Raw genomic sequence first — 26,932 nt, forward strand, 5'->3', positions numbered from 1 at the left:
GCAACGGAGTGGCATTCCTGTGCTGAGAGCTTAGACAGATGGGAAAATGAGGGAGAAAGAAACAAGTGGAAAGAAAGATTTATCGACCTTCCTGAGTCTCGGTGCCGCTAACCGAATCTCACATGCACCTGACTGACAGGAGAACAACTTCCTGCCACTCCTACTGCTTTAAGAAGAGCAGACAGGGGTAATAGAGTTTAAAATATCACTGCGTGCTGGGAGATGGACAAGATTTAGCATGTGTGCCAGTCCCTCCAGTCAAATCAATATGAGAACGTTCACAGAAAGTCTAGAAAACATCGCAACTTCACTCCGTATTGTTTAATTGGTGTACCTGGTGACATGGTTGATATAAAAGTTCACAATTAAAATAATAACAGTACATAAGAATATTTACATTTAAAAAGGCTTGATAGATTTTCTTAAGACAACATATATAGACAACAGACAAACATCAAGGTACTACAAACAGATTTAACATTGAGCAACACAAATGTAATGCTGATGCCCCTTCACTCTTACTTTCTGATTATGAAGACACAGAAGCCTCCTCTTCTGAGTGAGATTGGGCTCAGGCCACACACGGGACAGCTGACTCTACTTCAGACTGTTGAGGAATTTGGGCTGTTCCTCTCCACGTGGCAACAGTAGCTCCCCTCCTATTCTGGATCCCTTTTTCTCCTGTGAAAATGAGAGACATGTCAAAACTGGAGCTAGTTACCAAATACATGCTCGTATAATTATGCCATTTAAAGACATAATCCAAATTGTAAAACATTTTCAATTTACACTAATAAATTCTTGAATAACTTTAATTTCAATAAAAAATTTAATGAAAAAATCTAATAAAATAATGCAATCACACTGGGAAGTGGAGTGTATATTTTGTGTGTATATATATATATATATATACACACACACAGTAGTGAACATTTGAAGTGGATCAAAACTTTACAAGAACAGTAATAAAAAATGAAAAAAAAAAAAAAAAAAAAAGTGTACCTTTAACATGCCGTGTCTTTCCCACTTAAAAAGGCCACAATGGCTAAAATAGAAAATGAAATTAATGTTATTACAACATGCAATAACAAATATTAATCTAACAGTTAAGTATTAAACTGCCAGTATGTTATCAAACGTCTTTTATAAAATATAACAAATAATAAAGGTACTGCCGCATCCCCTCACCTGCAGGCTCCATGTGGCATCCGTGCCAGGCAGATCTTTCTCTGCCCGCAGGAGCATTTAAAGAAGCGTTTGACGGCGTCATGCCAATGGTAGTCATGTTTCCCTTCCACACAGCAGTCCGCTGGTTTAAAGTGGGTGTATTTACACTGCGGGCGAGAAGGGCTCATGAACTAAACTGCATAAACAGGCCGTGGTTTACAGGTGTAATCAGTCCAAAACCACATAATTATCTAATTAGCATCTTAGAGAGGTCTGTTTGCCTTTCATTCCTCGTGAACAACATTTATTGAGGTATTATGTCACAAATCATGTTCAAAATTGGTTCTTGCTGTGAATAAATACTGATTAGCTACTAATGATGCAGGAGAAATCATTCTGTTTTCATGAAGACCTGAATGAGACACACTGTAGGTATTTTCAAGTGGGCCACTTGAAATTCAAAATGCATCCAGTGCTTTTTCTGACCCGTTTTGCACTGGAAAAACTGGATTACTCAGCATAAAGGAGGATGCTGAATCTCTTTAGTTGCAAATTTGTTGACTTACAGTTTTGCAGGTGACGGCTCGACACTTCATCTCCCTGATGCTCTTCATCTTCTCCTCCATCTGCTCTTTTTGCACCAGCGGCTCAAAATACTCCTGCATGGCCCGCTCCTCAATCTAGACGCAAGATATTTTATCAAACATGCAAGCACACTCCAATGGGACATGACTATGTGGCAAAAGAAACACCACAGAATCCAAATCAAATAAAGCCATCTGGACAGATCACGCCGAACGCTTTCAAAACAACCGCAAGCTCCGCCAACCCACTGTGACATCATCATATATAAAAGCACTGACATTCATATCAAAACACACATGCACTAATGTTCAGCCAAAATACACACCTCTCCCATCATCCATGAGTTTGAGGACTTGGCGTTGAGGATGCGCTGAAACTCCTCCGATTGGATGTACTCTAGCTGTTCCCGCCTCTTTTTCTGAACTGGTTCCTCCTCCTCACCAGTTGAATTTTCATTTGACACTGTAGATGTGTTTTTAGCAGATTAAGTGGCACAGAGTAAAACAAACAAGCAACCAGTCAATCATCAGAATCAGAAAGAGCTCTATTGCCAAGTATGCTTGCACATACAAGGAATTTGTTTTAGTGACATAAGCTTCCATTACACAGACAACAACACACAGACAAAAAATAAAATAAAAAAATTTGCAAATAAATTGTATAAACAGTTGTGCTATAGATGATAATGGAATAGAATTGAGTAAGATGCAGGGATGTACTAGGATGGAGGAGTAACAAATAAATATAAGGATATTGCACATTTTTATTCCATAAGTGGGGAACATTTAACTGTTCATGAGATAGAATGCCTGGGGGAAGAAACTGTTCTTGTGCCTGACTGTCCTGGTATTTGCGGCTCTGAAGCGCCGACCAGATGGCAAAAGTTCAAAGATGGGGTAACTTGGATGTGAGGGATCTAGAGTGATTTTCTGAGCCCTTTTCCTCACTCTGGATGTATACAGTTCTTGAAGGGTGGGCAGAGGAGTACCAATAATCCTTTCAGCAGTCCGAACCGTTCTCTGTAGTCTTCTGATGTCTGATTTTGTAGCTGAACCAAACCAGACAGTTAAGGAAGTGCACAGGACAGACTCAGTGATGGCTGAGTAGAACAGTTTCAGCAGCTCCTGTCGCAGGTTAAACTTCCTCAGCTGGTGAAGGAAGTACAACCTCTGCTGGGCCTTTTTAACAATGGAGTCAGTGTGATTGTCCCACTTCAGGTCCTGAGAGATGGTGGTTCCCAGGAACCTGAATGACTCCACTGCAGCCACAGTGCTGTTCATGATGGTGAGTGGGGAGGAGTGCAGGGGGATTTCTCCTGAAGTCCACTATCATCTCCACTGTTTTGAGAGTGTTCAGCTCCAGGTTGTTAAGACTGCACCAGACAGCCAGCTGCTCAACCTCCTGTCTGTAAGCAGACTCGTCACCATCCTGGATGAGACCGATGACCGTAGTGTCGTCTGCAAACTTCAGGAGCTTGACAGAGGGGTCTTTAGAGGTGCAGTCGTTGGTGTAGAGGGAGAAGAGCAGTGGGGAGAGAACACATCCCTGAGGGGCACCAGTGTTGGTGAAGCAGCTGTTGGACATGAATTTCCCCAGTCTCACTAGCTGTTGCCTATTTGTCAGAAAGCTGGTGATCCACTGACAGATAGAGCTAGGAACTAGTGATGGTCCCACTTTTATGAAATTATTTGGCCTGCCCCAGCCCGCCCCGCAAATAAAGTTAAATTTCTTTACCCGCCCCAACCTGACCCACGGGGTCCGCGGGTTATGAGACGACCTGTGCATCGGGGACATCACGCAAGTTACGTTGCTACGTAGACCTTCATATTGTAACCTTATCAAAGGACCTAATAAAATATGAAAATATATATTCCAAATATTTAATATAGGCTATAGAGAATTGCACGCAACATACATGGATTTTTTTTTTATTTTGAATGACCCGCCCCGCAAATAAAGTGCCAATTTCTTTACCCGCCCCAACCCGACCCGCGGGGTCCCCAGGTTATGAGATGACCCGCGCATCACTACTAGGAACAGAGAGCTGGGTCAGTTTGGTCTGGAGGGCTGTTGGGATGATGGTGTTGAAAGCCAAACTAAAGTCCACAAACAGGATCCTCACATAAGTCCCTGTTTTGTCCAGATGTTGCAGGATGAAGTGCAATTCCATGTTGATTGCATCATCCACGGACCTGTTTGCTCGGTAAGCAAATTGCAGGTGGTCCAGTAAGGGTCCAGTGATGTCCTTCAGATAAGCCAGAACCAGTTTTTCAAACGACTTCATGATGACAGGTGTTAGAGCCACAGGTCTGTAGTCGTTAAGTCCTGTTATTTTGGGTTTCTTTGGAACAGGGATGATGGTGGAGCATTTAAAGCAGGAAAGCACTTCACACAACTCCAGAGTTCTGTTGAAGATCTGTGAAAAGATGGGGGCCAGCTGGTCAGCACAGGTTTTCAGACAGGCTGGTGTAACGTCATCTGGGCCTGGTGCTTTTCTTCTTTTGTTCTTCCTGAAGACCTGGCGCACATCATCCTCACTGATTTGAAGTGCAGGAGGGGGGAGAGGGGGATTACAGGAGGTGTTAACGGTTTTGTAGGGAGATGGTCAGAATGGGTGTGGGGGGTTTCAAATCTACAATAAAACTCATTCAGGTCGTTAGCAAGTCGCTGATTTGCCTCAGTGCAGGGGATGGTGTCTTGTAGTTTGTGATGGCTCTCAGCCCTTTCCACAATGAAGTTGAGTCGATGGAAGTAAACGGGTCTTCCAACTTTTTAGTGTAGGTCCTTTTACCCCCGATAGTACAAGACTCTGAACGGTCATAAAACTGATATGAATATCTATACCTTTAGGTGTGGAGAGATTTCGCTCTACTCTATCTGCGATGTCATCGCTGTTGGCTCGCTTGTGTTTTACAGCATTCGGGTCATCTTTAACCATGACTGAGCCTTTAGCTTGGAGTTTCTTCACTGCCGCCAACTAAGCAATAAACAATATTATAAACATTTTTATAAATAAACAATATGATAAACAAATTTAATGTTTGTGCTAGTATTCTTCCTGAAAGCGTCAATTTGATCGCGGGTTTTCAAACTAGGGACCCAGAGGGGGCTGCAAGGTATTGCTGGGGGTCCGTGGAAAATTATAATAAAGTATTAAAACACAAACTAACAACTCTAGTAACAGATTTTGTATTTAAGAGAAAATTAAAAGATGCACTGCAACAGTTTATTCTTATTGTAATTTTTGATACAAAAAAAAGAAATGTAAAAATATTTAGTTTTAAAAAATACATATATATATATATATATATATATATATATATATATATGAAAATTAATACAAATTAATTCATAATTTTTTTAAAAGTACAAATGTCTTTAATTTTTTTGTTTACTATTAATATGACATTAAAACCTTTTAATGTTAATGAATTTAAAACTATTTAATTTAAGTTGTTTTTAATTGAGTAAATAGTTTGAAGTTAATGCATTTTTTTCTACTTTTTACTAGTAATATTTTTACTTTACATAAAACTCCAATTTGAAAAACAAACAAGCAAAAAACAAACAAAAAACAAAAAAAAAAACACTACAACAAAATGTTCTGAAATTTAAAATACTGTTTACCAGATGATGGAGCACTTTCCCAAAACAGTACCTTTGTGGCTGAGACGGATCAAGGAGGATGTCGTCTCCTTCTGAAAAGCCACGGCCCAGTGTGGGCACAGGAGGGCCTGAGAGACGGGACGTGAAGCCAGGCGACCCCTTCGGAACCTCTGAGGCAGCTTTTGGGGAGAGCAAGGGAACCCTGCTTACATTGGGCTGGGAGGGCACTACTCTGGAGCACCCTGGGTAGAGAAGAGCTCATATTTATAGAACATATTCTATAGCGACAGGTTAAAGGTCTTCTTGATCATAAGCACAAAGGTTTTACAGTTTTCAGAAGTTATCACCCCCAAAAACTCAATACTGAAACACTAAACAATGTATCAGCTTCCAAATGTAATGCAAAAAAATGCAATCAGTAGTTAAAGCAACATTAACTGCCTCTCGCCTCTTCTGAATCTCTTCTGCCCTCTTCTTTCGAGCCAACATTCTCTCCTGGTGCTGTTCTTTCTGCTGCTTGAGAAGGTCAGACGCAGATATAGACTGAACTGAAGATCCTGCAACAGCTAAATTAAATAAAGGCAAGTTGGAGATTAAATTTGCATGATTATTAGTATGCACTGAGGCCATACACAGGGTTTCTCTTGGTTTTATGAAGATACAACGGAGAGTTTATGCAGAAAACTCTCATCTTGTTTTCCAGTGGAAATGTCTGGTGATTTTTAAATAAAGATACATTCACTTGAAAAGCAAAATGACAAAAATAAAAAACAAGAAGTCTTTTGTTTTCTAAGAAAAAAAACCCCAGAAAAAAAAAACTACTTTTGTCTAAGGGAAAACAGGTTTTTATACATATCTATCTTTAATGCCATGACTTTCAGCTCTGATTTAGTACCTTTTTAGGCCTTAATTTGTATAACTTATAGACACACAAAAATCCTGCTTATATTCCAGTGACAAATGTGCTTGCTTTCGGTTTATTTCTTTGGATGACAATTGTGGGGTGGCATTCGGCAGACATCTGCTGGCCCAAAACAGTACTGCAGCATTCAGAGAACTTTCATAGTTAATAGAAGTGCAACCAGTAGCGCTCAATTTACATAAAATGCATGAAAACCAACAGTGTTTGATGTCAAATCTAGCGTGATGGTCTATGCTTTAATATATACACAAGCGTAAATGAGATTTGAAGTTATCTTACAGGTTTGGAACAACATAAGGGTGAGTAAAGTCAATTTTTTGGATGAATAATCCCTTTAAAATTACCTGTATTCTTGGCTTGTCCTAAGTGTTTCTTAATATTAAGCGCTCCAGGTGTCGGCATAGACATCAGGCCTTTGAAGTCACCTGAACAGCCTGACACTTCACCTGAATACAGAACTACATGAAGTAAGACTTGATTAGACAACATGAACACCAGTACATTTGGGGAAAAAAAAAAAAAAAAAAAAAGTTTACCAAGTTTCTTAGCTGGGATGGATGCCAAAACAGACTCTATAGTGGGTTTTTTCTTTGGTTGTGGGGCAGACCTGTTGAAATAAAAGATTCATGCAATAATTTTAGGATTCGGATGCATTTAAAGGGAGGTGATGGTCATAAAAAGAGGCAGTGAACTCACGCTGAGGGCGCACAGGCGAGCGAGGACATGCCCCCATAGTGGAAATCAGATTGGCACAGGCGCTCCCTCAAACTGCCCCTTCCCCTTCCTTTGCCAGGGGCGGAGCCTGTGAAGCTGGACTGAAGCCCCGATCTCTTCGAGCTCATTTTCTTGTACTGGGCTTTAATGTGATACTGGCAGTACTGGCATTCATACTGTAAAAGCAAACAGTAATAATGAATTGGCTGACTGTGAATTACTGCAGTAAAGCATGATGTTTGGACATGTTTGGAGACTCACCATGTTGACTAGCTGTGTGCAAGAGTCTCCGTTCTTCTTGTTAGCCTTGCAAGTGCCGAAGTCCATGGCTTCTCCCACTATAAGGACCTTCTGTGGGTGATCCACTGTCAGGCAGAGCTGGAGAAAACAAACATTTACCACATTACTGTCATTAACATGAACATGAAATGCTGTTCTCAACCTGTTTTACTTGGATTTAAAAAGGGGTCATGTATGAACATTTTTAGTATTTATATACTGTTACTTTAGTATTATTTATACTTTATAATTGTATATACAGTATTAACATTTGGAATCACCTTTTACTTTTATATTTTTCATTTAAATTTGGTTATTTTGTCACATACTTTTTTTCCATTTTAATGAGCTTTTAAGGATATTGATATTTAATTTTATTTTAATATGGCAACTTTAATTTATTCCAAAAACGACCTTAAATTATTATTATATTATTTTTAATTACCAAAAATTATTTTTAATAATTTGCTATAACAACACTGGTATTCTTGCTTTATATTACAGTATAAGAGTCTCTATATGACAGTTGTTGGAGAGGTAGAAAAAGATATTACATTTTAATGAACAATTCATGTAAAATGTTTTTCTGTGGAATAAGGTGCACAGTTGAATCTTTCACAGCAAGATCAGGAATTTAACAAAAGTAAAAAGGGTCAATTTTAATGAAATGTTTTCAAAATAAATCAAGTTAACATTATTGTAACATTAAATTAAATATTGTTTTAGTTCCAGTCAATCAGTTATTATAAAGGATGCAAATAGTCACTTGGAAGACAGACGTGGATTCCTACAGGGAAATATAAAAATATTGCGTTTTTTTTATTTTTTTATAGTAAGAGAAATAAATCTCAAATACATATTTACACTACTGGTCAAATGTCTGGAATAATTATGTCTAATTAGAAGTCTCTTATGCTCACCATGCCTCCATTTATTTGATAAAAATACAGTAAAAACAGTAATATTGTGCATTTTAATTTTCAGCATCATTACTCCAGTCTTCAGTGTCATATGATCCTTAAGAAATCAGTCTAATATGCTGTTCAATTACGATCCATTACAGTACTTGATATTAATGTTTAAAAGTTATTTTTGTGTAAACTTGATAGTTTTCAGAATACTTAGTTTGAATAGAAATTTCAAAAGGATATAAAAAAAATAAAACAAAACAAACAAAATTTAAAAAAAAAAAAAAAAAAAAAAAAAAAAAAAAAAAAAAAAAACATTTAAAAAAAAAAAAAAAAAAAAAAAAAAAAAAAAAAAAAAAAAAAAAAAAAAAAAAAAAATATATATATATATATATATATATATATATATATATATATATATATATATATAATATATATATATATCTATATATATATATAGATATATATATATATATATATATATATATATATATACATATATTATTTACCTCAAACTTTAGAATGGTAGCATATCCCTGTTCCCACAAAAGCATTAAGCAGCAAAAACAGTATCATAGAAATGTTTTTTTTTTTTTGGTTGAGCACCAAATCAGCATATTAGAATAAACTAAACAATGTATTTCCATAAAATTAAACCAATTAGAGGAATATTAATCATTTCAACAAGCCCACTGACCTAAGTCTAAGGCCTGAGAACTTTTCCACAGCAACTTCTTGACTGACTGATGAATGAGGCGTAGCCTGACGCACAGAGGGAGGAGTCTTGAGAGGGGGCGGTGACTTTAAAGTGCTGTTTACTTTTGTCGCTTATTGGCTGAGACTGGCAGTTGTTCATACTCTTGGCTTGTTTACCCCCCAAAAAATGTTTAATTAAAAGCTCATATGATTTTCATAGATTTCGAACGTTTCTATTTTTGAAATCAAAAAGAATCACTCTAGCAAGCACCTGCTTTGGGTTGGTGGGCCGTCCTCTGCTTGTTTTTCAGCTTTGCTGTGACATCTGATGAAGGAGAGCCATTGCCGTGCCGTCGTGTCAGTGGGGGACTTTTCGAAACCCCCTGAGGTGGTGTTAAAAATTTAGTGCTCGTCTGTCTCTGGACGGGTTTGTTTTCAGGCTGTCTGGTTTTCTGTGAGGCCTCTAGCTGCTGCTGCAGTTTTTGCATCTTCCGCTGCATTTATTTAAGCTCAGCTAGAAGACAAATACACTCATGATCAGTACACAACAACACACGCATAACCTGGCTGCACATATATATGCAACATATGCACATATAGCCTAGAAAAACTACTGAGCTTTACCCTCCAGATCTTCATTTGACTTAAAGTCACTGTCCCCTTCAGCTGAGCTGGATTTCCCAGGCGCCACGTCGTCTTCCTCTTCCTCCTCCGGCTCAATATAGGGATCGCCGTCATCATCTTCATCAAAGAGGTCATCTAGATTGTCACTGCCCTTTGCAGCGGCGTCAGTCTCCTGTTCCTGGCTCTAACTCTCCGCAAATAAAGACAGCAACATGTCCAGATTCTCCTCCTCTGATGTCAGAGACATGAACGCAGATTCATTCAAGTGAATAACATAGTACAGTATTACTAAATGTTACAAAATCTACATAGATGTCATCAAGTTTACAATATATAACATTTAGTAAGAATATATATTACAAATATAATATACCATATAAATACATATAAAATATTATAATGCACATTGATTAAATATATCAGTATAATGTTGACTGTCGTGGACTGTGCTACACACTTAATACTACATATACATATAAAATATACGATCAGATAAAGTACAGGAATATACTATAGTCAAAACTGTATGGCAATAAGCAATAACAGCCTACAAAAGAACTTAAACTTGAGCGAAATCAGCACTAGACAAACTAAGCAATATATTCAACTTATTATATAGGAACTGTAGGAACTTCAAAAGAGTAATAAACTAGCCCAGCATGTGTACTGATGTTCTGCTGAGCTTACCTGCCATTCTGATTTCGATTGCTTTTATTCGCTATGTTTTTAAATGAAAGCGATTAAATATCTCTGTGCTGGACCATAGGACCAGACGGACAAACTGTTGTTTGTTTCAAAGATGGCGCGAAAAATTTTACATTTTCAGAACCGCGGAACTACGTCACTTTTCCGGAAGAACTTCGTGTTTAAGATAAAGCTAGTTTGTACCATAGGTTTGTACAGTTGTACAAAATAATAATAATAATAATAATAATTACGCGTAAAGCTTTTGTTAAAAACAAAACAACAAAAAAATCTTTCGCTTTTTTATTACATTTTCAGGTCTGGTCTATCGCAAAAACTTTTAATCCACGCTGTATTTGTTCCAGTCAAAAATATTGTTTGTTCCTGAGGTGTGTTCTTGACGAAAGATTCAAAGATTAATTTTAATTTAGATTTTGCTTTGGTAGACTCATAAAAGTGAAATTTCTATCTAAAATGATGAATCAAATTAGTTACTGTAAGCTACTATAAAGTCTACAAAAATATAAATACATTATATATTTAGAATTAGCTGTTAACTGTTTATACGAGTATAATGTACATAACTATACTGAACTGATTTCTTTGTTCATTACATGTAAATTAGCCTATAAATGTATGCATCAAATTGTAAGACGTGCATTCGACCAATAAACTCTTTCTAAAGAAAGAAATCTAGAGTTGTGTTTGGCAATTTATTTGGACTACACTCTTATTAAATATGTGCACATATAAAGATCTACAGGAACAATAACAAGTTAGAACCACAAACAAATGCAAAAATTTAAACTGTCAAATTTATTAGAAAAATTAATACAGTTATCCAGGTACACAACATTGCATATGCATCCTCCAGCATAAAGTTTTAGAATGACCTGCGTATTGCAGTCCTGTAGACAACTGGATGCCCGTATGTGAATACATAGATACAGTACATCAAAAATACCCTTTTGAATCAGTTTTTACCAGATTTACTCCAAGTTCTGATCATAATACAAAGTACCTTTCCTATAGAGAGAGTCTTTTGTGACACTTACTGTATGACCTATAAATATTTTTTTTTTTTTTTTATGGATTTCTTTTGTTATTACAGGCCAAAATCAGACAGGACATACTCAAAAAATGTTTGGTAAGTTCCTATATATTTAATAATAAACTGTAAAACTGTGCAAACACTGAATACCTCTTAATTAAGTATTGTTAGTTTATTAGGAATGTTGAGGCAAGCGTTGTAAAACACTAAGGCCATGGTCAAGTATTGGTAGATTTCACGTCAGTCTGTCTTTAGTGTGTTCCAGGTGAGAGATTTGTGCATCTCACTGCTTCAGCACAGGCAACTCTCTGGGTTTAAAGAAGGCCTGCGACATTCCCATAGCATAAATATACACCTTGGAGTCCACCACTATTTTCTCTTTCTGCAGCAGCTCTATAAAAGAAGGAACATCAAAGCAAAACCTTACATACTGAATAAAAATCATACTAAATAAATTTAGATAGATTTCCACAAAAAGATCACCCACCTTCAATTTTTTGCTGAAATTCATCCAGAGGTAGAAGAATAACCTCCACAAATTCTAAGAGACAAACATTAACATACTTTTAGGAAAAAGAAGAACAATGGTGACTTTATTTATTTATTTATTTTTTAAACAAATACATACCTCCATCACCTAAACGTGCACAATGGAGACCAAAAAAAAGAAAGTTTTGCTTAGCAATAATTTAAAACACAATATGGACATTATTCTGTGATCAAAATAATACTAAAGTGCTTCCTGATGCTTCTTCACTCACCCAGCTGCTGAGTGGGGTTTATATTTTCAAGGTCATCTCCATTGATATGTACCATCACCATCTGTGTGGTGCAGTTAGACAAGCCCGGGTCTAAACATGTGACTAAAAGACATGGGAATGAGACATTAAGATATTCAAATTTATATACATTTTGTCAGGTATGCACACACATTACAGCAGCTGTACCTGGAGTGACGCCCACCACCTCCCCTTTGTAACCCGTTTCCTCTTTTAGCTCTCTCAAAGCAGCAGTTTCAATGGTCTCATTGTCATCTATCAGACCTGAAATATTCACACACAGAGAATGATCAATAAACACAGTACACTGCATCATAATTGCAACCTGTTTCTTACTAATTTTGGGGTGCTGATTTAAAAAAAATAGTGTTTTGTTTTGCTCAAGCACGTCAACACTTTCTCACAAAATATGAACCATTTCGTAGCAGTTTTACTTTTGACAACCAATTTGTAAGGAGAGGTTTCATATTATCCCTTAATTAACAGAAAAACTGGCAAAAAGATATGATTCCCATCTTCCTCTGAGCCAGATTACACTTTCTTTCATTCTCAGTTGATTTTCAAACATATGAATGATTCTGAAGACACTATTTTATGCCTAATCCTGATTTCCACTTTTCACTCCTTTGCAGATTGTATACATTTCAAATAATTAGTTTTATCATTAAAACAGACACATTTGACTTCTTTTATTTTTATTAGTGCATTAAAGCTGATTTTACTGTTTTTTTTTTAACTTGTTATAAATAAAATTAGGTAATATTTTTGTAAATCAGCAGATTTTTTATTTTTTTCAAGATGCAGGGCTGTGCTATTATATGATATATATTATATGTTATATCATCATCAGACACAGACCTGCAGGAAACTCCAGTGTGTTGCACCCCATGGGTGGACGAAACTGCCTCACCATTACAACACAGTCTTTATGTAGCGTCCTCTTCAGAAGGGCTATGATTGCTACACCTTGAAATTAATCCAAACATATTCATTTTGTAAGGGACCATCACGTCCAAACATATAATTACAGCGCATTAAAGCAATTCAAATAAGAGTGCACGAGACTGTACACACCATCAGCTGCAATGTTGGCGACTCGGGTTGTTCTCTTTGCGGTTTCCCATGTTCTGAGGAGACAAAGTTCCACAAAAATACGCATACAGATCATTTCCTACAGATTTTAATTAATAATCACACACACAATGTTTTAGGTTGATTGACAGAAAGCAACAATTAACAAGATCATTCCAATCAGTGGTATCATGTCCACTCAGTCCAGAGGTCAAAGGTCACACATCATTCACATACAATCACAGATCAATACCTGGTGCTTCCGGATGGATCCACATATGTGGTCTTCTCAAGCGTCAACCATTTTCCACTCGCTATCAGCTAAAACACATTATTCATAAGTTTACACTTCATAAGTTTGTACTAACACATGAGAATTACATTAGCTTGCACGAAAATTAATCTTCATGTTGTCCCTTTTGTATACAATTTTATTTTTTTCTGTGAAAAACAAGCAATGCAACGGCAATTTGACTCTGACTTTGTCTCAGGCATCATTCACTTCATTGAAAAATGAACTATAGGAAAAAAACACTCAGGTTTGGATTAACATGAGGAAAGGATGACAGTAATTGTGAACTATCACTTTAAGAGATTCTTACCTCCTCTTTGATGACATGAGGTTCAGTAGTCGCTTTCTTCGGAGAGCTCATGTTGTGCAGTAGTTCAGTGATGTTTAAGCTCTGGAACAGCTGTAGTAATTCTGCACGTACAACAGAAATTAGGTTACAGGGCGCATGATGTTTTCATAATGACCACATTCTATTTCAGCTAGGCTTGTTAATACATAAAAAGTCACGGGAGATCATTCCAAGTCGTTTCAATCAGTGGAGAACGTACCTGAGAAATCGGTATGTCAAAAAAGTCACAAGTAAACTATCCAGTTTAACGTTAGTTAGTTTTCTTTCAAGTGGTCAGTCACATGTTCAATAAGTATCTGCCTACTCGTGTGCCGCTAAAACAGTTCCTCCCCTTGTGCAGTGGATCGTGTTATCGTTGTATACGTTATATTGTCAACCTGGCCACTAATATTAAAAAAATTAATAAAATAAAACAATATATAGTTGAACCCAAACTTCCCTTACGTATTAAAATACAGATTCATTTCAAAACAACGCACGGTTATAAACCGGAACTGTAGTTATTGGTACTATAGTTATGCCGGAATGTTTTTGAGGTTGCGCAGATTACCAGTGTAAGTTTTAGGCAGCATGAAGAAAGAGCAGGTTGTAAACTGTCAGTTTTCTGTTTGGTATCCTTTATTCAAGAAACACACTATTAAGAGGTAAGAGAGTTTTCTGCACAGTCTGATAATATATAACGATCGGGGAAACTCAGGAAGTTCACAAAATCGTGCGTTAGCCATGCCATTATAATAGGATTACATCACTGTAAATTCAAAAATTGTAAGATGTGTTATAGTACATTATATATAGGACGATGTAGGAAAATGATGCACTATTTTTGAGATTGTTTAGTGATCTGTGCTGTTAGTATAGTTATGTCAGTGCTGCTGTCATTAAGTTATTTTCTCTTTTACCAGCTTGATTCTACCTATACCTCAAAATGTAATCGATTATTTATTAGATGACGGGACACTTGTGGTTTCTGGCAGGTGAGATTTTGGTATTGAATAAATAATTTTTTCTGTTGATGCCCGGTTGTTGAATAAATATCTGATTGTTTGTGTTTATAGTGAGAACAACAGTTCGCAAACACAGATCAATCACAGTGACTCGGATGAGGAGGACGTTCAGGTATGTGTGTGGTTGTGTGAAATACAATGATATCTCTTAAAACTCAACTCAACTGGTTTCCTGATCTCATGCATTTGGTTTCCAGTGGACTGATGATGAAACCACAACAGCCGTTACGGTGCGTCTTATTCCTCTCAGCCAATCAAAGCACAGCTGATGTCATACACTTGTGCAGGTACTAAAATGTGCGAATCTTCTTCAGGCCCCAGAGTTCCCAGAGTTCAACATAAAGGTGCAAGAGGCAATAAACGTTCTAGGTGGGTGCGTCTTCCCAAAACTGAACTGGAGCGCCCCTCGGGTGAGAAGATTTGACTTACAATCATAATTCATACAGATGAATATACAATACCCACAATATCCTTCATCTTTATGTGTTCCTCCCCAGGATGCTAACTGGATTGCTCTGAACAGTTCTTTACAGTGTCAGAGTCTAAGCGACATCTTCCTCCTTTTCAAAAGTTCAGATTTTATAACGCACGACCTCACACAGCCGTAAGTATCCCGCACAGATGCTGATATTCTCAGTTCCCATCATGCTCTGTGAGATGGGGGGGGGGTCGTTCTTCTCAAGAAATTCAAGAAAGCAGCTTGGTTGAAGTAATAATTTTGTACCTCCTTTGGCAGATTCCTCCACTGTAGTGATGATTCTCCAGATCCAACCATAAACTATGAGGTACAGTGTCAAAAAAAAAAAAAACGGCTAAACATACTCAAGATGATAAAATACAATATTATATATTACCAAACAAGTGCTGTTCTTTTGAACTTTCAATTAATCAGAGAATCCTGAAAAAATGTATTACAATTTGCACTAAAAATATTAAGCAGCAAAACGGTTTTCAACATTGATACGATTTTTTTCTTGAGCAGTAATATTAGAATGATTTATGAATGATCATGTGACACTAAAGTAATAACTGCTGAAAATTGCATTTTAAAATGCAAAATTGTAATAATATTTCACAATATTACAGTGTTGCTGTATTATTTTTTTTTTTCAAATAAATGCAAAAGAGCATAAGAGACTTCTTTAAAAAAATTAAATAAAATGAAAAAATCTTACCGACCCCAAACTTTTGAACAATAGTGTGTATATTATATTATAATACATTATATTATTATGTCATAATGAAACCTGATGAATAACTCTTAAATATCTCCCAAATAAATAAATATTATTACATAATATCTTGTTATTCTGTGGGACTCATTTCGTGCAGTTGGTGTTGAGAAAATGGAGCGAGCTTATTCCAGGAGCGGAATTCCGCTGCTTTGTGAAAGAAAACAAAGTAATTGGTATGAAAATTGTGCATTTTTTAACCTGATTTGTGAATAAATGGATGTATTGTATTTAGGGCTGTCAAATGATTAATCACGATTAATCACATCCAAAATAAAAGTTTTGTTTACATAATATATGTATGTGTACAGGGTATATTTATTATGTATATATAAATACACACATAAATTATATATTTAGAAAATATTTACATGTACATACATTTATATATTTATATTTTTATATTTTATATTATATATAAATATATTTAATATATAAACATAACATATTCTTCTTAAATATATACATGCATGTGTGTGTATTTATATATACATAATAAATATACACAGTATACACACATATATTATGTAAACAAAACTTTTATTTTGGATGTGATTAATCGTGATTAATCATTTGACAGCCCTAATTGTATTGCATTACATGTAATGCCATGGAAGTATGACATTTCAAACTATTTTTCTACATACTGAGATCAAGTCTGTTTTTTAGCGATCAGTCAGAGAGATTACACACAACATTACCAGCACATCGCCAAACAAGAGGCCAGCATCTCCTCCTCTATACTGGGATTCTTTAGAGATCACATCCAATACCGGTTCCCAGACGAAGACTGTATGTGTATCAATGTGAAGAGCAGAACACATTTGTCTTGTTTTTAATAAGTTACATACGTGTGTTAATAATGTTCTTTCTTTATTTATTTTTTTAGTCGTCCTGGACGTTTACAGAGATAGCTCAGTAAGTTTCTATGAATGCAAATTTCACATTTAAATGCCATTTAAGTGTATAGCAATGTATGGTTGTAAATGTATCTCCAATGCAAGCCTGTTGTTGTAAACAGGTTTGAGTTGAGTCTTTAACAAGTATAAAAGTAATTGCAAGTTTGTCTTTCTAAAGGGGCGTGTGTGGTTGATTGACTTCAACCCGTTTGGTGAAGTCACAGACTCTTTGCTTTTCACGTGGGAGGAGCTAACATCTGGCAAACATCTCACAGCCAGTCAAACGCAAGAAGACACAACACTGCAGGTAGTCCTTAATTGAAAATTTTAAATCAAACACTGTTCAAATGTATTGCACTGCCTGTATTTTAAAAGTCAAATGTGCTGCTATATTAATGCCACACATCTTGTATTTTATGAGGACGGACCTGCATTCCGTTACACCACCAGTGAAGTCACGGTGCAGCCCAGTCCATGTCTGTCCTACAGAATCCCACGAGACTTCCTGGACCTGACCACAGGGGAAGATGCCTATAAGCTCATTGATTTTCTTAAGCTGGTGAGTGAGATGGGGATGAGAACAACAGAGGCAAGGACCTCTGTAGAAAAAGCAGAATGCAGTTGTCGGTCCTGTTTTAAAATGTAAACTATGAATATTTTCACATGTGCAGTAGTTCTGCATTCAATAACCCAAGTGAGTCACTTAAAGGAATAGTTCATCCAAAAATGAAAATTTGCTGAAAATGTACTCACCAGTCAGACCTTCCTGGATGTAGAAGAGTTTTTCTTCACTGGAACAAATTTGGAGAAATGTAGCATTACATCACTTGCTCACCAGTGGATCCTCTGCAGTGAATGGGTGCCGTCAGAATGAGAGTCCAAACAGAGCCCTCTATCCTTTTCACTTCACAAGATGTTTATTGATGGACTGGAGTTGTGTGGATTATTGTGGTTGTAAATGTAGAGGCCAAACAGCTGATAAAAATATCACAATAATCCACAAGTAATCCACACAACTCCAGTCCATCAATAAACATCTTGTGTAGTGAAAAGGATAGAGGGCTTTGTTTGGACTCTCATTCTGACGGCACCCATTCACTGCAGGGGATCCATTGGTGAGCAAGTGATGTAATGATACATTTCTCTAAATCTTTTTTGATTGATTTTAATTTTTAGGTGAACCACCTTTTAAATATTACAAATTAAAACTAGAATTTTTATTTTGGCCATTATTTCTGATTTTACACTTATTTCTTTCCTTTCTCTGTAATTGCAGAAGAAGGGTCAGCAGGAAGAGGAGTCATCTGATGAAGAAGAGGATGAATCTTAGTAAATCCTGTTTGAATAGACCTGCCTGTATTTTTGAATTGGAAGATCTTGATTGGCTACTTCAGGGTTAAAATTAAATTGAGGTACCAAACTTTGTAGAAAGCGCTCCTTGCTGTATATAATGGGACGTTTGCTTACCAATAAAGCCCCTGTCAAATGCTCCGCTAATATACAAGCTTCTATGTTGCAGAAGACATTTTTATGCTGTCTATCTGGAGTAGTGCTCATACACAAATTCAAAGTGCAATAGATTTAAAACTGTTATGAAGTAATAAAGTTTTAATAACAAAAAAAAAAAAAAAAAAACGTTTCTGTGTAAATTATACCATCTTAAAATATATCTCTACAAGACCAAAATAATTTTTGTTTTCAACCGATTTTTCAGCATCCACGTGGGGGCGCCAAATACTACATAACTTTGTTGACAGGAATAATCTGTAATGGGAATATATTTAAACTTTCTCTTAAATTTTACTTTAATTCCTATGCCTTCAAAACGAATGGAAATTAAAATAAAATCTTAAAACACTTATAAATTTGTATAGGGCATATACTTTAAAATACTTTAATCTCAATAAATTGTTGTGTAACTGCAACCTGTATAAAATAATTTGTAAAATCCTTATCTAGTAATCACAAACGACTGAAAATGTATTAAAAAGACATGGAAATTAATTGGTCAAAAGATTTGGGAACCATGTTAATTACAGTCTTGATTTAAATACAGGAATACACAATATCCACAATATTTGTTAACACATTACAGTAAGGTTCTGTACATTAATGCTAGTTGATACAATATATATATATATATATATATATATATATATATATATATATATATATATATATATATATATAAATATATAGCTGTTGATTAATGGTGAATTACACATACTAATACATTTTTAACACTTCAAGTTGTATAAATTACCATTAGTAAATCAATCATGAGCTAACATGAATTTTACATAAAACAGTAGCATAATTATATATTAGATTAACATTGACCTAAATTAGTAAATGCTGTTTGAAACATGTTAATCGTTACTTGTGTGATTCTTAATGCATTAACTAAAGTTAACCAATTAAACCTTATTGTAAATATTGTTACCGAATATTCTTTCTCCCCCAAAGTTCTCTCACTGCAAAGTATTTGCACTCAAATGAATGTAATAGGACAAACAAGATGTTCATTTGAATTCAGCTTGCAACAAATGAACACAACTACCAGCGAGCCATGCACATCAAGGTGTCTTCATTAGCACTTGTTTTTGTCCACACAAATGCACAAGTGGACTCGGGAATCAGAGGAGAAATATCTCTGATAAAAGCAGGGGTGGTTAGTGGTGCCTGACTGTCAGATCAAAGTGCTTAGATTTGCTGACTCAAGAGCTGGTAAAGAGAGAAAGAGGACAAGAGAGAGAGATGGAATGCAAAGGGAGGGACAGATTTTCCAGAGCTGAGAAACTGCAGTGGTTTGCAGCTGGAATACTCATGAGCGGTAGACTACAGCAGAGCTGACTGATGCGTGCACACACACACACACACACACACACAACACACACACATTTTGTCCTTGCTGCTGACTGTATTGATAAATGTGAATGGCCTGCAGCCAATCTGACATCCACATCAGGCACGTGTCAAGCAAGCTTCGGTCCTACTATTAAAATTAGCTCTCAAACCTGCTTTTTTTAACCCTTAAATGTTGCTGTTTTATTTGGGATGTAGACATATAAGGGACATTAGATGAATGAACCTAATTTTTGGGAAAAAATTGCAAAGGTTGTCCCTGTAAATACTTCAGTCATCACTTTTATCTTCAAGTCACAAGCTGACCTCAAGGTAAATGTTATTTTGACTGTACAATTGTAAGTTGTATTATTTGAGTCTTGATGTGTTGTTTAATAGCAATACATTTATTCTAAGTGTACTTTATCGATAAACACAGACACTTTTAGAACTCAAGCTGGTTTGTGCGGTACTATCATCATTGCCTGCTAATAGGTACCACCAGATGTAGCCAAAGTGTTATTTTACCTTGATTTTGCTATTGTTGCTTTAAACTATTTTGACTATGTTGCTTTAAAATGCAGTTACTATTTACAATGATTAATATCTTGTTCTTCTGTGTTCCATAATACATCTGTATTGAGATGACCACTGTTTCATTTCCTACAGGGTACCCTAAGAATTTATACTTTATTAAAATAATTGGTCTGAACAGATGCATGTCTTTTTCAGTTGGACCTGAGCATGCTTTTGGTGCAATGCGAACGATCCACACAGCCACACTTCTCTCCTCCTCCTCTACTCGCTCATATGGCAAGCCATTTTAACAATTATTTGTTTTTATTAGAACATATTTTTACGTACTAGGAAACAATCCACTACTATATTTTTCTGTTTCATTAACTATTCCTTTGATACTAGTACATTTATATTTTTTGGCTCTTTCCACAATACACTTTTTTCCCCAAGTAGTCACTTGTCACTTACAGAATTAACAGAATACTGATAACTAAGAAATGGTCAGTTAACAGTTAAAGTATTAAAGGGATAGTTTACCCATAAACAAAAATTGTGTCATTAATTACTCACCCTCATATCGTTCCAAACATGTTAGACCTTCGTTCATCTTCAGAACACAAATTAAGATATTTTTCATGAAATCCGAGAGCTTTCTGGCCCTCCATAGAGAGCAACTGTAACTGAAAAATTCCCAGACCCAGAAACGTAGTAAGGACATCAGTAATACAGTCCATGTGATCAGTGGTTCAATCTTATTTTTTTAAGCATCAAGAATACTTTTTGTGCACAAAGAAAACAAAAATAATGACTTAATTCAAAAATTCTTCTACTCCAAATCACATCTTCCACTATTATCGAGAGTACCTCTGCATGTAAACAACACATGCGCATGATGCTGCTGAATTAGTCTTGTTTAACTGCAGAGGAAAGAAATGTGCATGCGTTGTAGTACTCTCCATAATGGTGGAATACGCGATTTGGAGTAGAATAATGGAGTAGAACTGAGACTTGTCATAGCACTTGTATACCGTTGTTAAAATCTCCTTCAAAAAATTATTAAAACTAAATATAAATTTTAATTCGCTTTTGATAAAATCTTCTTCTAAATTTATTAAATGTAAATGTAAATGAATAAAGTTGTTGTTACTGTTTTCTTCGTGTATTCTCGTAGCTTCATAAATTTACAGTTGAACTACTGATGTCACATGAACTATATTGTCAATGTCCTTTGGGGGAAGTCGTGGCCTAATGGTTAGAGAGTCGGACTCCCAATCGAAGGGAGTGCATGTACAGTTCTCTCTCCACCTTCAATACCATGACTTAGGTGCCCTTGAGCAAGGCATCGAACCCCCAACTGCTCCCCGGGCGCCGCAGCATAAAATGGCTGCCCACTGCTCCGGGTGTGTGTTCACAGTGTGTGTGTGTGTGTGTTCACTGCTCTGTGTGTGTGCACTTCGGATGGGTTAAATGCAGAGCATGAATTCTGAGTATGGGTCACCATACTTGGCTGAATGTCACGTCACTTTCACTTTCACTTTTTTACTAGGTTTCTGAGCCTGGGAACATTTCAGTTACATTGCTGCCTATGTAGGGTCAGAGAGCTCTTGAATATCATCCAAAATATCTTATTTTGTGTTCCGAAGATGAACAAAGGTCTTACAGGCTTGGAACAACATGAGGGTGAGTAATTAATGACAGAAGTTTTATTTTTGGGTGAACTATCCCTTTAGAATCAGTACTAGTTTAACTGGAATAGGTACCAATATCAATTGGAAAACTGTTTGTAATTTATTTCCAGTAACAAGTAAATATTTGCTTATCACAACTGGGAAAGTGGCTGGTAGCAAAGTTTGTAATTATAATAAATTTATTCATTAAAAATACTAGTTAGTGATCTTAAAAAAAACGAACGCGTGTTAGTTAAATGTTAAAAATGTTTGCCATATTTCTCATGCATTTGCTCTTTGTCAGGTCGCGCGGTGAGGAGCAGAGCATCTTTCTCCTCCTCCTCATTCACTCACTCTCTCTTCTCATTGCCATAACAACGGATGCAGCGCATCAGTCCGCTCGGGATCAACGTTCATCAGCCGCGCGGGGCGGAATAAACCCGCACCGGTGCCGTTAAGACTCCGCAAAGGTGACACGCACGCACGCGCCTCTCCGAACTATTTACGTCAAACCGGTTAAGCTGCTTGAGGGAGATCCTCACCGAGGTTAGTCGGTAACGGTACAACCGGGGAAGGCGAGGGAAGAAGGAGAAGCAGACAGCAGGAAGTGCAGCGTGGGAAAGCGGGGAAAATCTCTGGGGATCTCCAGCGCTCATTTCTGCATCTACGGTCCTCCCCGTTATATTTTTTTTTCCGCCATGGCTCGGGAGAACGGAGAGGCCGGCGGGGATTGCTCGTGGAAGAAGCAGGTCGATGATATCAAGGAGATGTTTGAATTCAAGGAGGTGCTTGGGACGTGAGTAACTTTTGTTTTAGCTTTGACACGCGGCTGTAGCCTACCCTAAAACACTGACGAGAATTTATCATAGTTTCATTTTAGTTACTGCAGTTAATTGCCGCTACTGAAATACACATCTTAAACCAACTTAAATGGATACACTGGTCTCCCAGGTTGGTCTGGTTTGCTGGGTTTCCCTCAATTTGGCCAATCAAAAACCACTTAAAACCAATACCCTAAATCGTCTTAGACTGGTTTTTGATAGACTATTGGTTTGCGCAGAGATTTTTGTAAAATCAGACACAGTTTGTGATTAGGCTACTTTCAAACAACGTCAGTATTCGGTCTCTTCTTGTTTATTTATTTATTTATTTTGATGGCAGTGGCGGCTAATTACAAAATATAACACTACACTGCCTTTTAAAGTAAAATCTAAGTAAAAAAAAAACACTTTGAAATGAATTATGAATAAAGAAAATAGATTTGAAGCCCATACATCTGAGTAAAAAAAAAAAATAAAAATACTGAGACAAGTTAAAATGAAACAAAGATGTTGTAATATAATAATTATAAACATTTTACAGTGTAGTTACCATAATTGTGTGTATTGTGTGTAAATGTGAACCTGAATAGATTATCTTGTTTTGTTGATAAACAAAGAACTAGTAGGCTACCTAAATAATCAATTACAAACAATAATTAAAACCATGCTGGAAAATCCATCTTAAAATGGTCCAATATGATCACTTGCCGTTGGACCATCTTTTACCAACAACAAATGCCAGTTTAAGGTGGTCAAATTTGTTTTGGACCAACCAGCCACCTTAAACTGGATTTTCCAACAGTCTTCTTTCCAAGCAGAAAGGTTTTGTTGTATACACAAGAGAAGCAATAATGTTCTGATGGTGGTTTCATTATTATTCAGTATTCAGACTTCTAAAAGCAGGGAGTCAGAATGCACCGGAAAAACAGGTTTTTTTTGTTTGTTTGTTTTTTTTTTTGGTGTTTTAGGTGGAGTTTTCCTGACGGTTTCCGTTACCCCGCATGTAGTGCTTTTGCAGCGGTTGTGGTCATGCACGTGTGCTTGATGGCAAACGGTGCTACCGCTTTGCAGTCTGCAGGCACTTGTATCACCATGCATGCATGTTTTCATTCACCACAAAAGTGATTTGCCCTCAGGTTGTTAGTTTATTAAATGCCTTCCGGACCTATAAAGATGAACATATGTGTCATCTGCTGTAACATACAGTATAGTACCTTGTGCACCAATGCAATGTGTTTGTTTTGCATCTTTACAGGCCTGCACAGTGTTTATATGTGCTGCAGTGGGTCGCCCGGTCACTGCAGTAATTTAATCTCTGTGTGCTAACCAGGGGAGAGTCGGATTAACCAGGTCGGATTATTGCACTGGAGGAAGACAGGCCTTGAATAGATTGTGTCCAAATTTCATAATGCATGTCTGAGAGGTTTACTTAATGATCATGGTGATACTTTACACACAGGGCCTAAAACTGAAATTTTGCAATACATTTACATTTAAGCATTTAGCAGACACTTTTATCTAAAGCTACTTACAAATGAGGACAATAGAAGCAATCAAATCAACAAAAGAGCAACAATATGTAAGTGCTTTGACAAATCCAGGTTAGATTAATGGTTAGTCTCATACCTGCCAGTGGCTGCTGATTTAAGGAAATTTACTGCCCATAATTTTATTTATTTAATTTTTTTTTTAACTGCCATGAAACTGTATGTGCATTATTTCATTAAAAACAGGCAGAACAAATTGCACTTTTTATTATTAATATTTCCATGCATTATTTTTATTTAATCAAATTATAAAAAAATAAATCAATGAAGAAATATCACTATTGAACTGTAAAGTAAATAATGTTCAGTTTCTTGCACAGACTGATTATTTTGCTTCACAAGCCCTCAATATAATATCAGGAGCCACATGTATTAATTTTGTGTCAATATATGAGTTTATGAACACAAACCTAATCTCTAGAACTGATCTGAGAGTCATCTCATGAACATTTTACAGTTTCTTTTGAGAAAAACTCATAAATGTCTTCAGAAATTGTCATAAATGGCTTCAAAGCAACCTGTCAAAATTAAAGTTCAGTTTAACTTGAAGAAATCATGACAGAAATATAACTTAATACAATGATAGTACTACTACTAATAATACAAAAGATTATTAAAACATTTACCAGAATTTTGTTGAATAATTTAGATACACAAAGTATTCTTAAAAAAGAGAAATAAATGAAATAATAATAAATGATTTTTAAATAAAATGTATTATTAGACGTTTTTAAATATTAATATGTAATGAAACTATTAAAATCGAATTTAAAAACACCAGAATTTGTTAAAAATAAAACTAATAAAACATATTTTATAGGGCCTTAAAATGTAACTTATGTGAAACGTTTAGTAAATTGCTATTAACATTGTAAGCTTCATGGTTTCAGTTAATTAGACATTTTTTGATGAATAAAATTCGACTCTGAATCACTGAAACGAGTCGTTTTTAAAACTAATCCCAAGCTGTTTCATATGTCAACATGAAATATTAGCATATTGCCTGCCCGCTTGTTGGTCTTTTCGCGGTCTGAATAAAATGCAAATTCATTCTTTGACTCTGGGTGCCGTTTTTGTACTGGTAAAAATAGTGGCTTCCTCTGTAACACTGTACACAAAGCAGCACTGCGCTCACAAACGCTGCTTTATCAGGCATTACAGGCAAGATGAAGTGGAAATGAGACCAATTGGACCAATCACGCAGATTAGCGTCATGCAAAAGAGGGGTTTGGAAAAATTCATCGTTGAGCGAATCGTTTGGGAGTCGTTGAGCAAGTAAGGTAAAAATAAATGCATATTATAAGACAACAAAAGTGTTTTTTGACCTTGCATACATGTCAACCTGTTGTTGGGGACTCCTAAAACCAAAATATGAACCTTTCATTACCCATAATAGGGGCACTTTAAAGCATCAAGAAGTCATTTTCACTAAAAAAAAAAAAAGTTAAATATGTCATTTTGATTGTCAAAAATGCATTTTAAGGGATACAATTAGTGACTGCAGGGGGACTTTAATATAATTACAGTAGAGAGGACAAGGTGACAAGACTACACTGATGTAAATAAACTCTGAGCATGATCGTTCAGTTGGAGGAGTGTTTGGTAATGGAAGAGCTTCATGTCTGTGAGGACACATCTATTAAACCTATGATTAGGTGAATCTGGGCTTGATGTGAAGACATTGCCGTCATAGCAACCCAAGAGACAGGAGTCATGGCAACTCTGACTGGCCCGTTCAAGCACACCATTAAGAGGGTCTCACCGATCTTCATTTTCCCCCTTATAAAAAACGCTGCTGGCATCGTACGGTCCTTTCCTCCTACGCTCATGGCACACACAGATTTTATTTATCCACCCACAGACTTCCAACTGGCCATTATAAACCAGTACACAGCATGCCTGATCTTTACTGTATTCGCAGTTTAGTGTTATTATTTCGTTTGGAAATATTGATTATTGATTCGGTCTAAAATGGCGAGGAAAAGCCGCAGCATACTTATAACCCTGTTCGTTCACTCTATCCGGAAGAACGACAGCTGTGTTGGCGTTTCAGGCAGAGCGGAGGGTATTTCTGCCCATATTCTTGACGGATGTGTCAAATTCAACAGTTGGGCCTCTGCAGGGGCAGCTTTCTAAAACCGTGTGTTTTCAGAGACGAAACCGTTTCCGCTCCTAGACCTGGGCTATTTCACATCCTCTCCCCACCGTCTCACACATGAATCATTCAGTTCCAGCTTGTATGGCCCTGAATGACCACACAGGGCTGATTACACTTGCTTTTTCTAGCTTTTGCGATCTGTGTTTGTGTACGCAACTGCTAGATCATTTTCTCATCTCTCAGATTCTACTTTTAGACCTTGTGGAACCTCTTCATCATATGTAAAAAAACAAAAAAAAAACAAAAGACACCAACTCCTAAAACTAACTGTTGAGTTGGAGGTGGCTTGTGTGTTGTTCAGTAAGTTCATTAAGCATTCTGTTTTTATTATAAATTATCTGCATTTTGTGATGGCACAATAACATTAACACTAAATAATAAGAGTTTTAATATTTGAATATTGTAATATTTTAATATTAATTTAATATGATTTAAATTAATATAATATTTTAATATTATTTTGAAGTTATTTTAATATTTATAACAACACACACTTTTATAAATTTGAAATATT

The 26,932-nt window shown here is 36.2% G+C and overlaps 3 protein-coding genes and 1 pseudogene across 4 annotated transcripts in view; 2 read left to right on the forward strand and 2 right to left on the reverse strand.

Moving 5' to 3' along the window:
• Positions 1 to 306: 306 nt before the first annotated feature.
• On the reverse strand, positions 307 to 9,748 carry LOC109066485 (annotated as a pseudogene).
• A 1,234-nt stretch (positions 9,749 to 10,982) lies between these two features.
• Positions 10,983 to 26,932, reverse strand: part of nudt5 (nudix (nucleoside diphosphate linked moiety X)-type motif 5) — a 72,900-nt gene continuing 56,950 nt past the window's right edge. Inside the window, exons 1-10 of one of the 2 annotated variants that reach the window (XM_042721706.1) lie at positions 13,927 to 14,072; positions 13,689 to 13,789; positions 13,340 to 13,407; positions 13,090 to 13,142; positions 12,874 to 12,981; positions 12,184 to 12,279; positions 11,998 to 12,099; positions 11,865 to 11,873; positions 11,724 to 11,777; positions 10,983 to 11,629 (exon numbers count right to left, since the gene is read on the reverse strand). In XM_042721706.1, the coding sequence (XP_042577640.1) occupies positions 11,520 to 11,629; positions 11,724 to 11,777; positions 11,865 to 11,873; positions 11,998 to 12,099; positions 12,184 to 12,279; positions 12,874 to 12,981; positions 13,090 to 13,142; positions 13,340 to 13,407; positions 13,689 to 13,739 (651 nt within the window). In that variant the 5' untranslated portion in view covers positions 13,740 to 13,789; positions 13,927 to 14,072 and the 3' untranslated portion in view covers positions 10,983 to 11,519. Of the gene's footprint in view, positions 11,630 to 11,723; positions 11,778 to 11,864; positions 11,874 to 11,997; positions 12,100 to 12,183; positions 12,280 to 12,873; positions 12,982 to 13,089; positions 13,143 to 13,339; positions 13,408 to 13,688; positions 13,790 to 13,926; positions 14,073 to 26,932 lie in introns of those variants that run through there. The other variant, XM_042721707.1, reaches the window with a different exon arrangement.
• On the forward strand, positions 14,212 to 18,514 carry cdc123 (cell division cycle 123 homolog (S. cerevisiae)). Its single transcript, XM_042721704.1, has 13 exons — positions 14,212 to 14,371; positions 14,630 to 14,701; positions 14,783 to 14,843; positions 14,929 to 14,961; positions 15,046 to 15,141; positions 15,229 to 15,335; positions 15,468 to 15,516; positions 16,064 to 16,139; positions 16,633 to 16,755; positions 16,853 to 16,881; positions 17,041 to 17,169; positions 17,284 to 17,421; positions 18,139 to 18,514. The coding sequence occupies exons 1-13, from the start codon at positions 14,298 to 14,300 to the stop codon at positions 18,190 to 18,192; spliced, it is 1,041 nt and encodes a 346-aa protein (XP_042577638.1). The 5' UTR covers positions 14,212 to 14,297; the 3' UTR covers positions 18,193 to 18,514.
• Positions 22,185 to 26,932, forward strand: part of LOC109074574 (calcium/calmodulin-dependent protein kinase type 1D-like) — a 59,289-nt gene continuing 54,541 nt past the window's right edge. Inside the window, exon 1 of the mRNA XM_042721703.1 lies at positions 22,185 to 22,688. Within this exon, the coding sequence (XP_042577637.1) occupies positions 22,591 to 22,688 (98 nt within the window). The 5' untranslated portion in view covers positions 22,185 to 22,590. The remainder of the gene's footprint in view (positions 22,689 to 26,932) is intronic.

The sequence above is a fragment of the Cyprinus carpio genome, chromosome B4, assembly GCF_018340385.1.
Source record: "Cyprinus carpio isolate SPL01 chromosome B4, ASM1834038v1, whole genome shotgun sequence".
NCBI classification, from domain to species: Eukaryota; Metazoa; Chordata; class Actinopteri; order Cypriniformes; family Cyprinidae; genus Cyprinus; species Cyprinus carpio.

Excerpts from the sequence above, each read along its gene's own strand:
- cdc123 (XM_042721704.1), top strand. The coding sequence starts at position 14,298 with ATGAAGAAAGAGCAGGTTGTAAACTGTCAGTTTTCTGTTTGGTATCCT. Across the intron at positions 16,756-16,852 it reads CCGGTTCCCAGACGAAGACT|TCGTCCTGGACGTTTACAGA; the intron begins GTATGTGTATCA and ends TTATTTTTTTAG. Across the intron at positions 17,170-17,283 it reads AAGAAGACACAACACTGCAG|GACGGACCTGCATTCCGTTA; the intron begins GTAGTCCTTAAT and ends GTATTTTATGAG.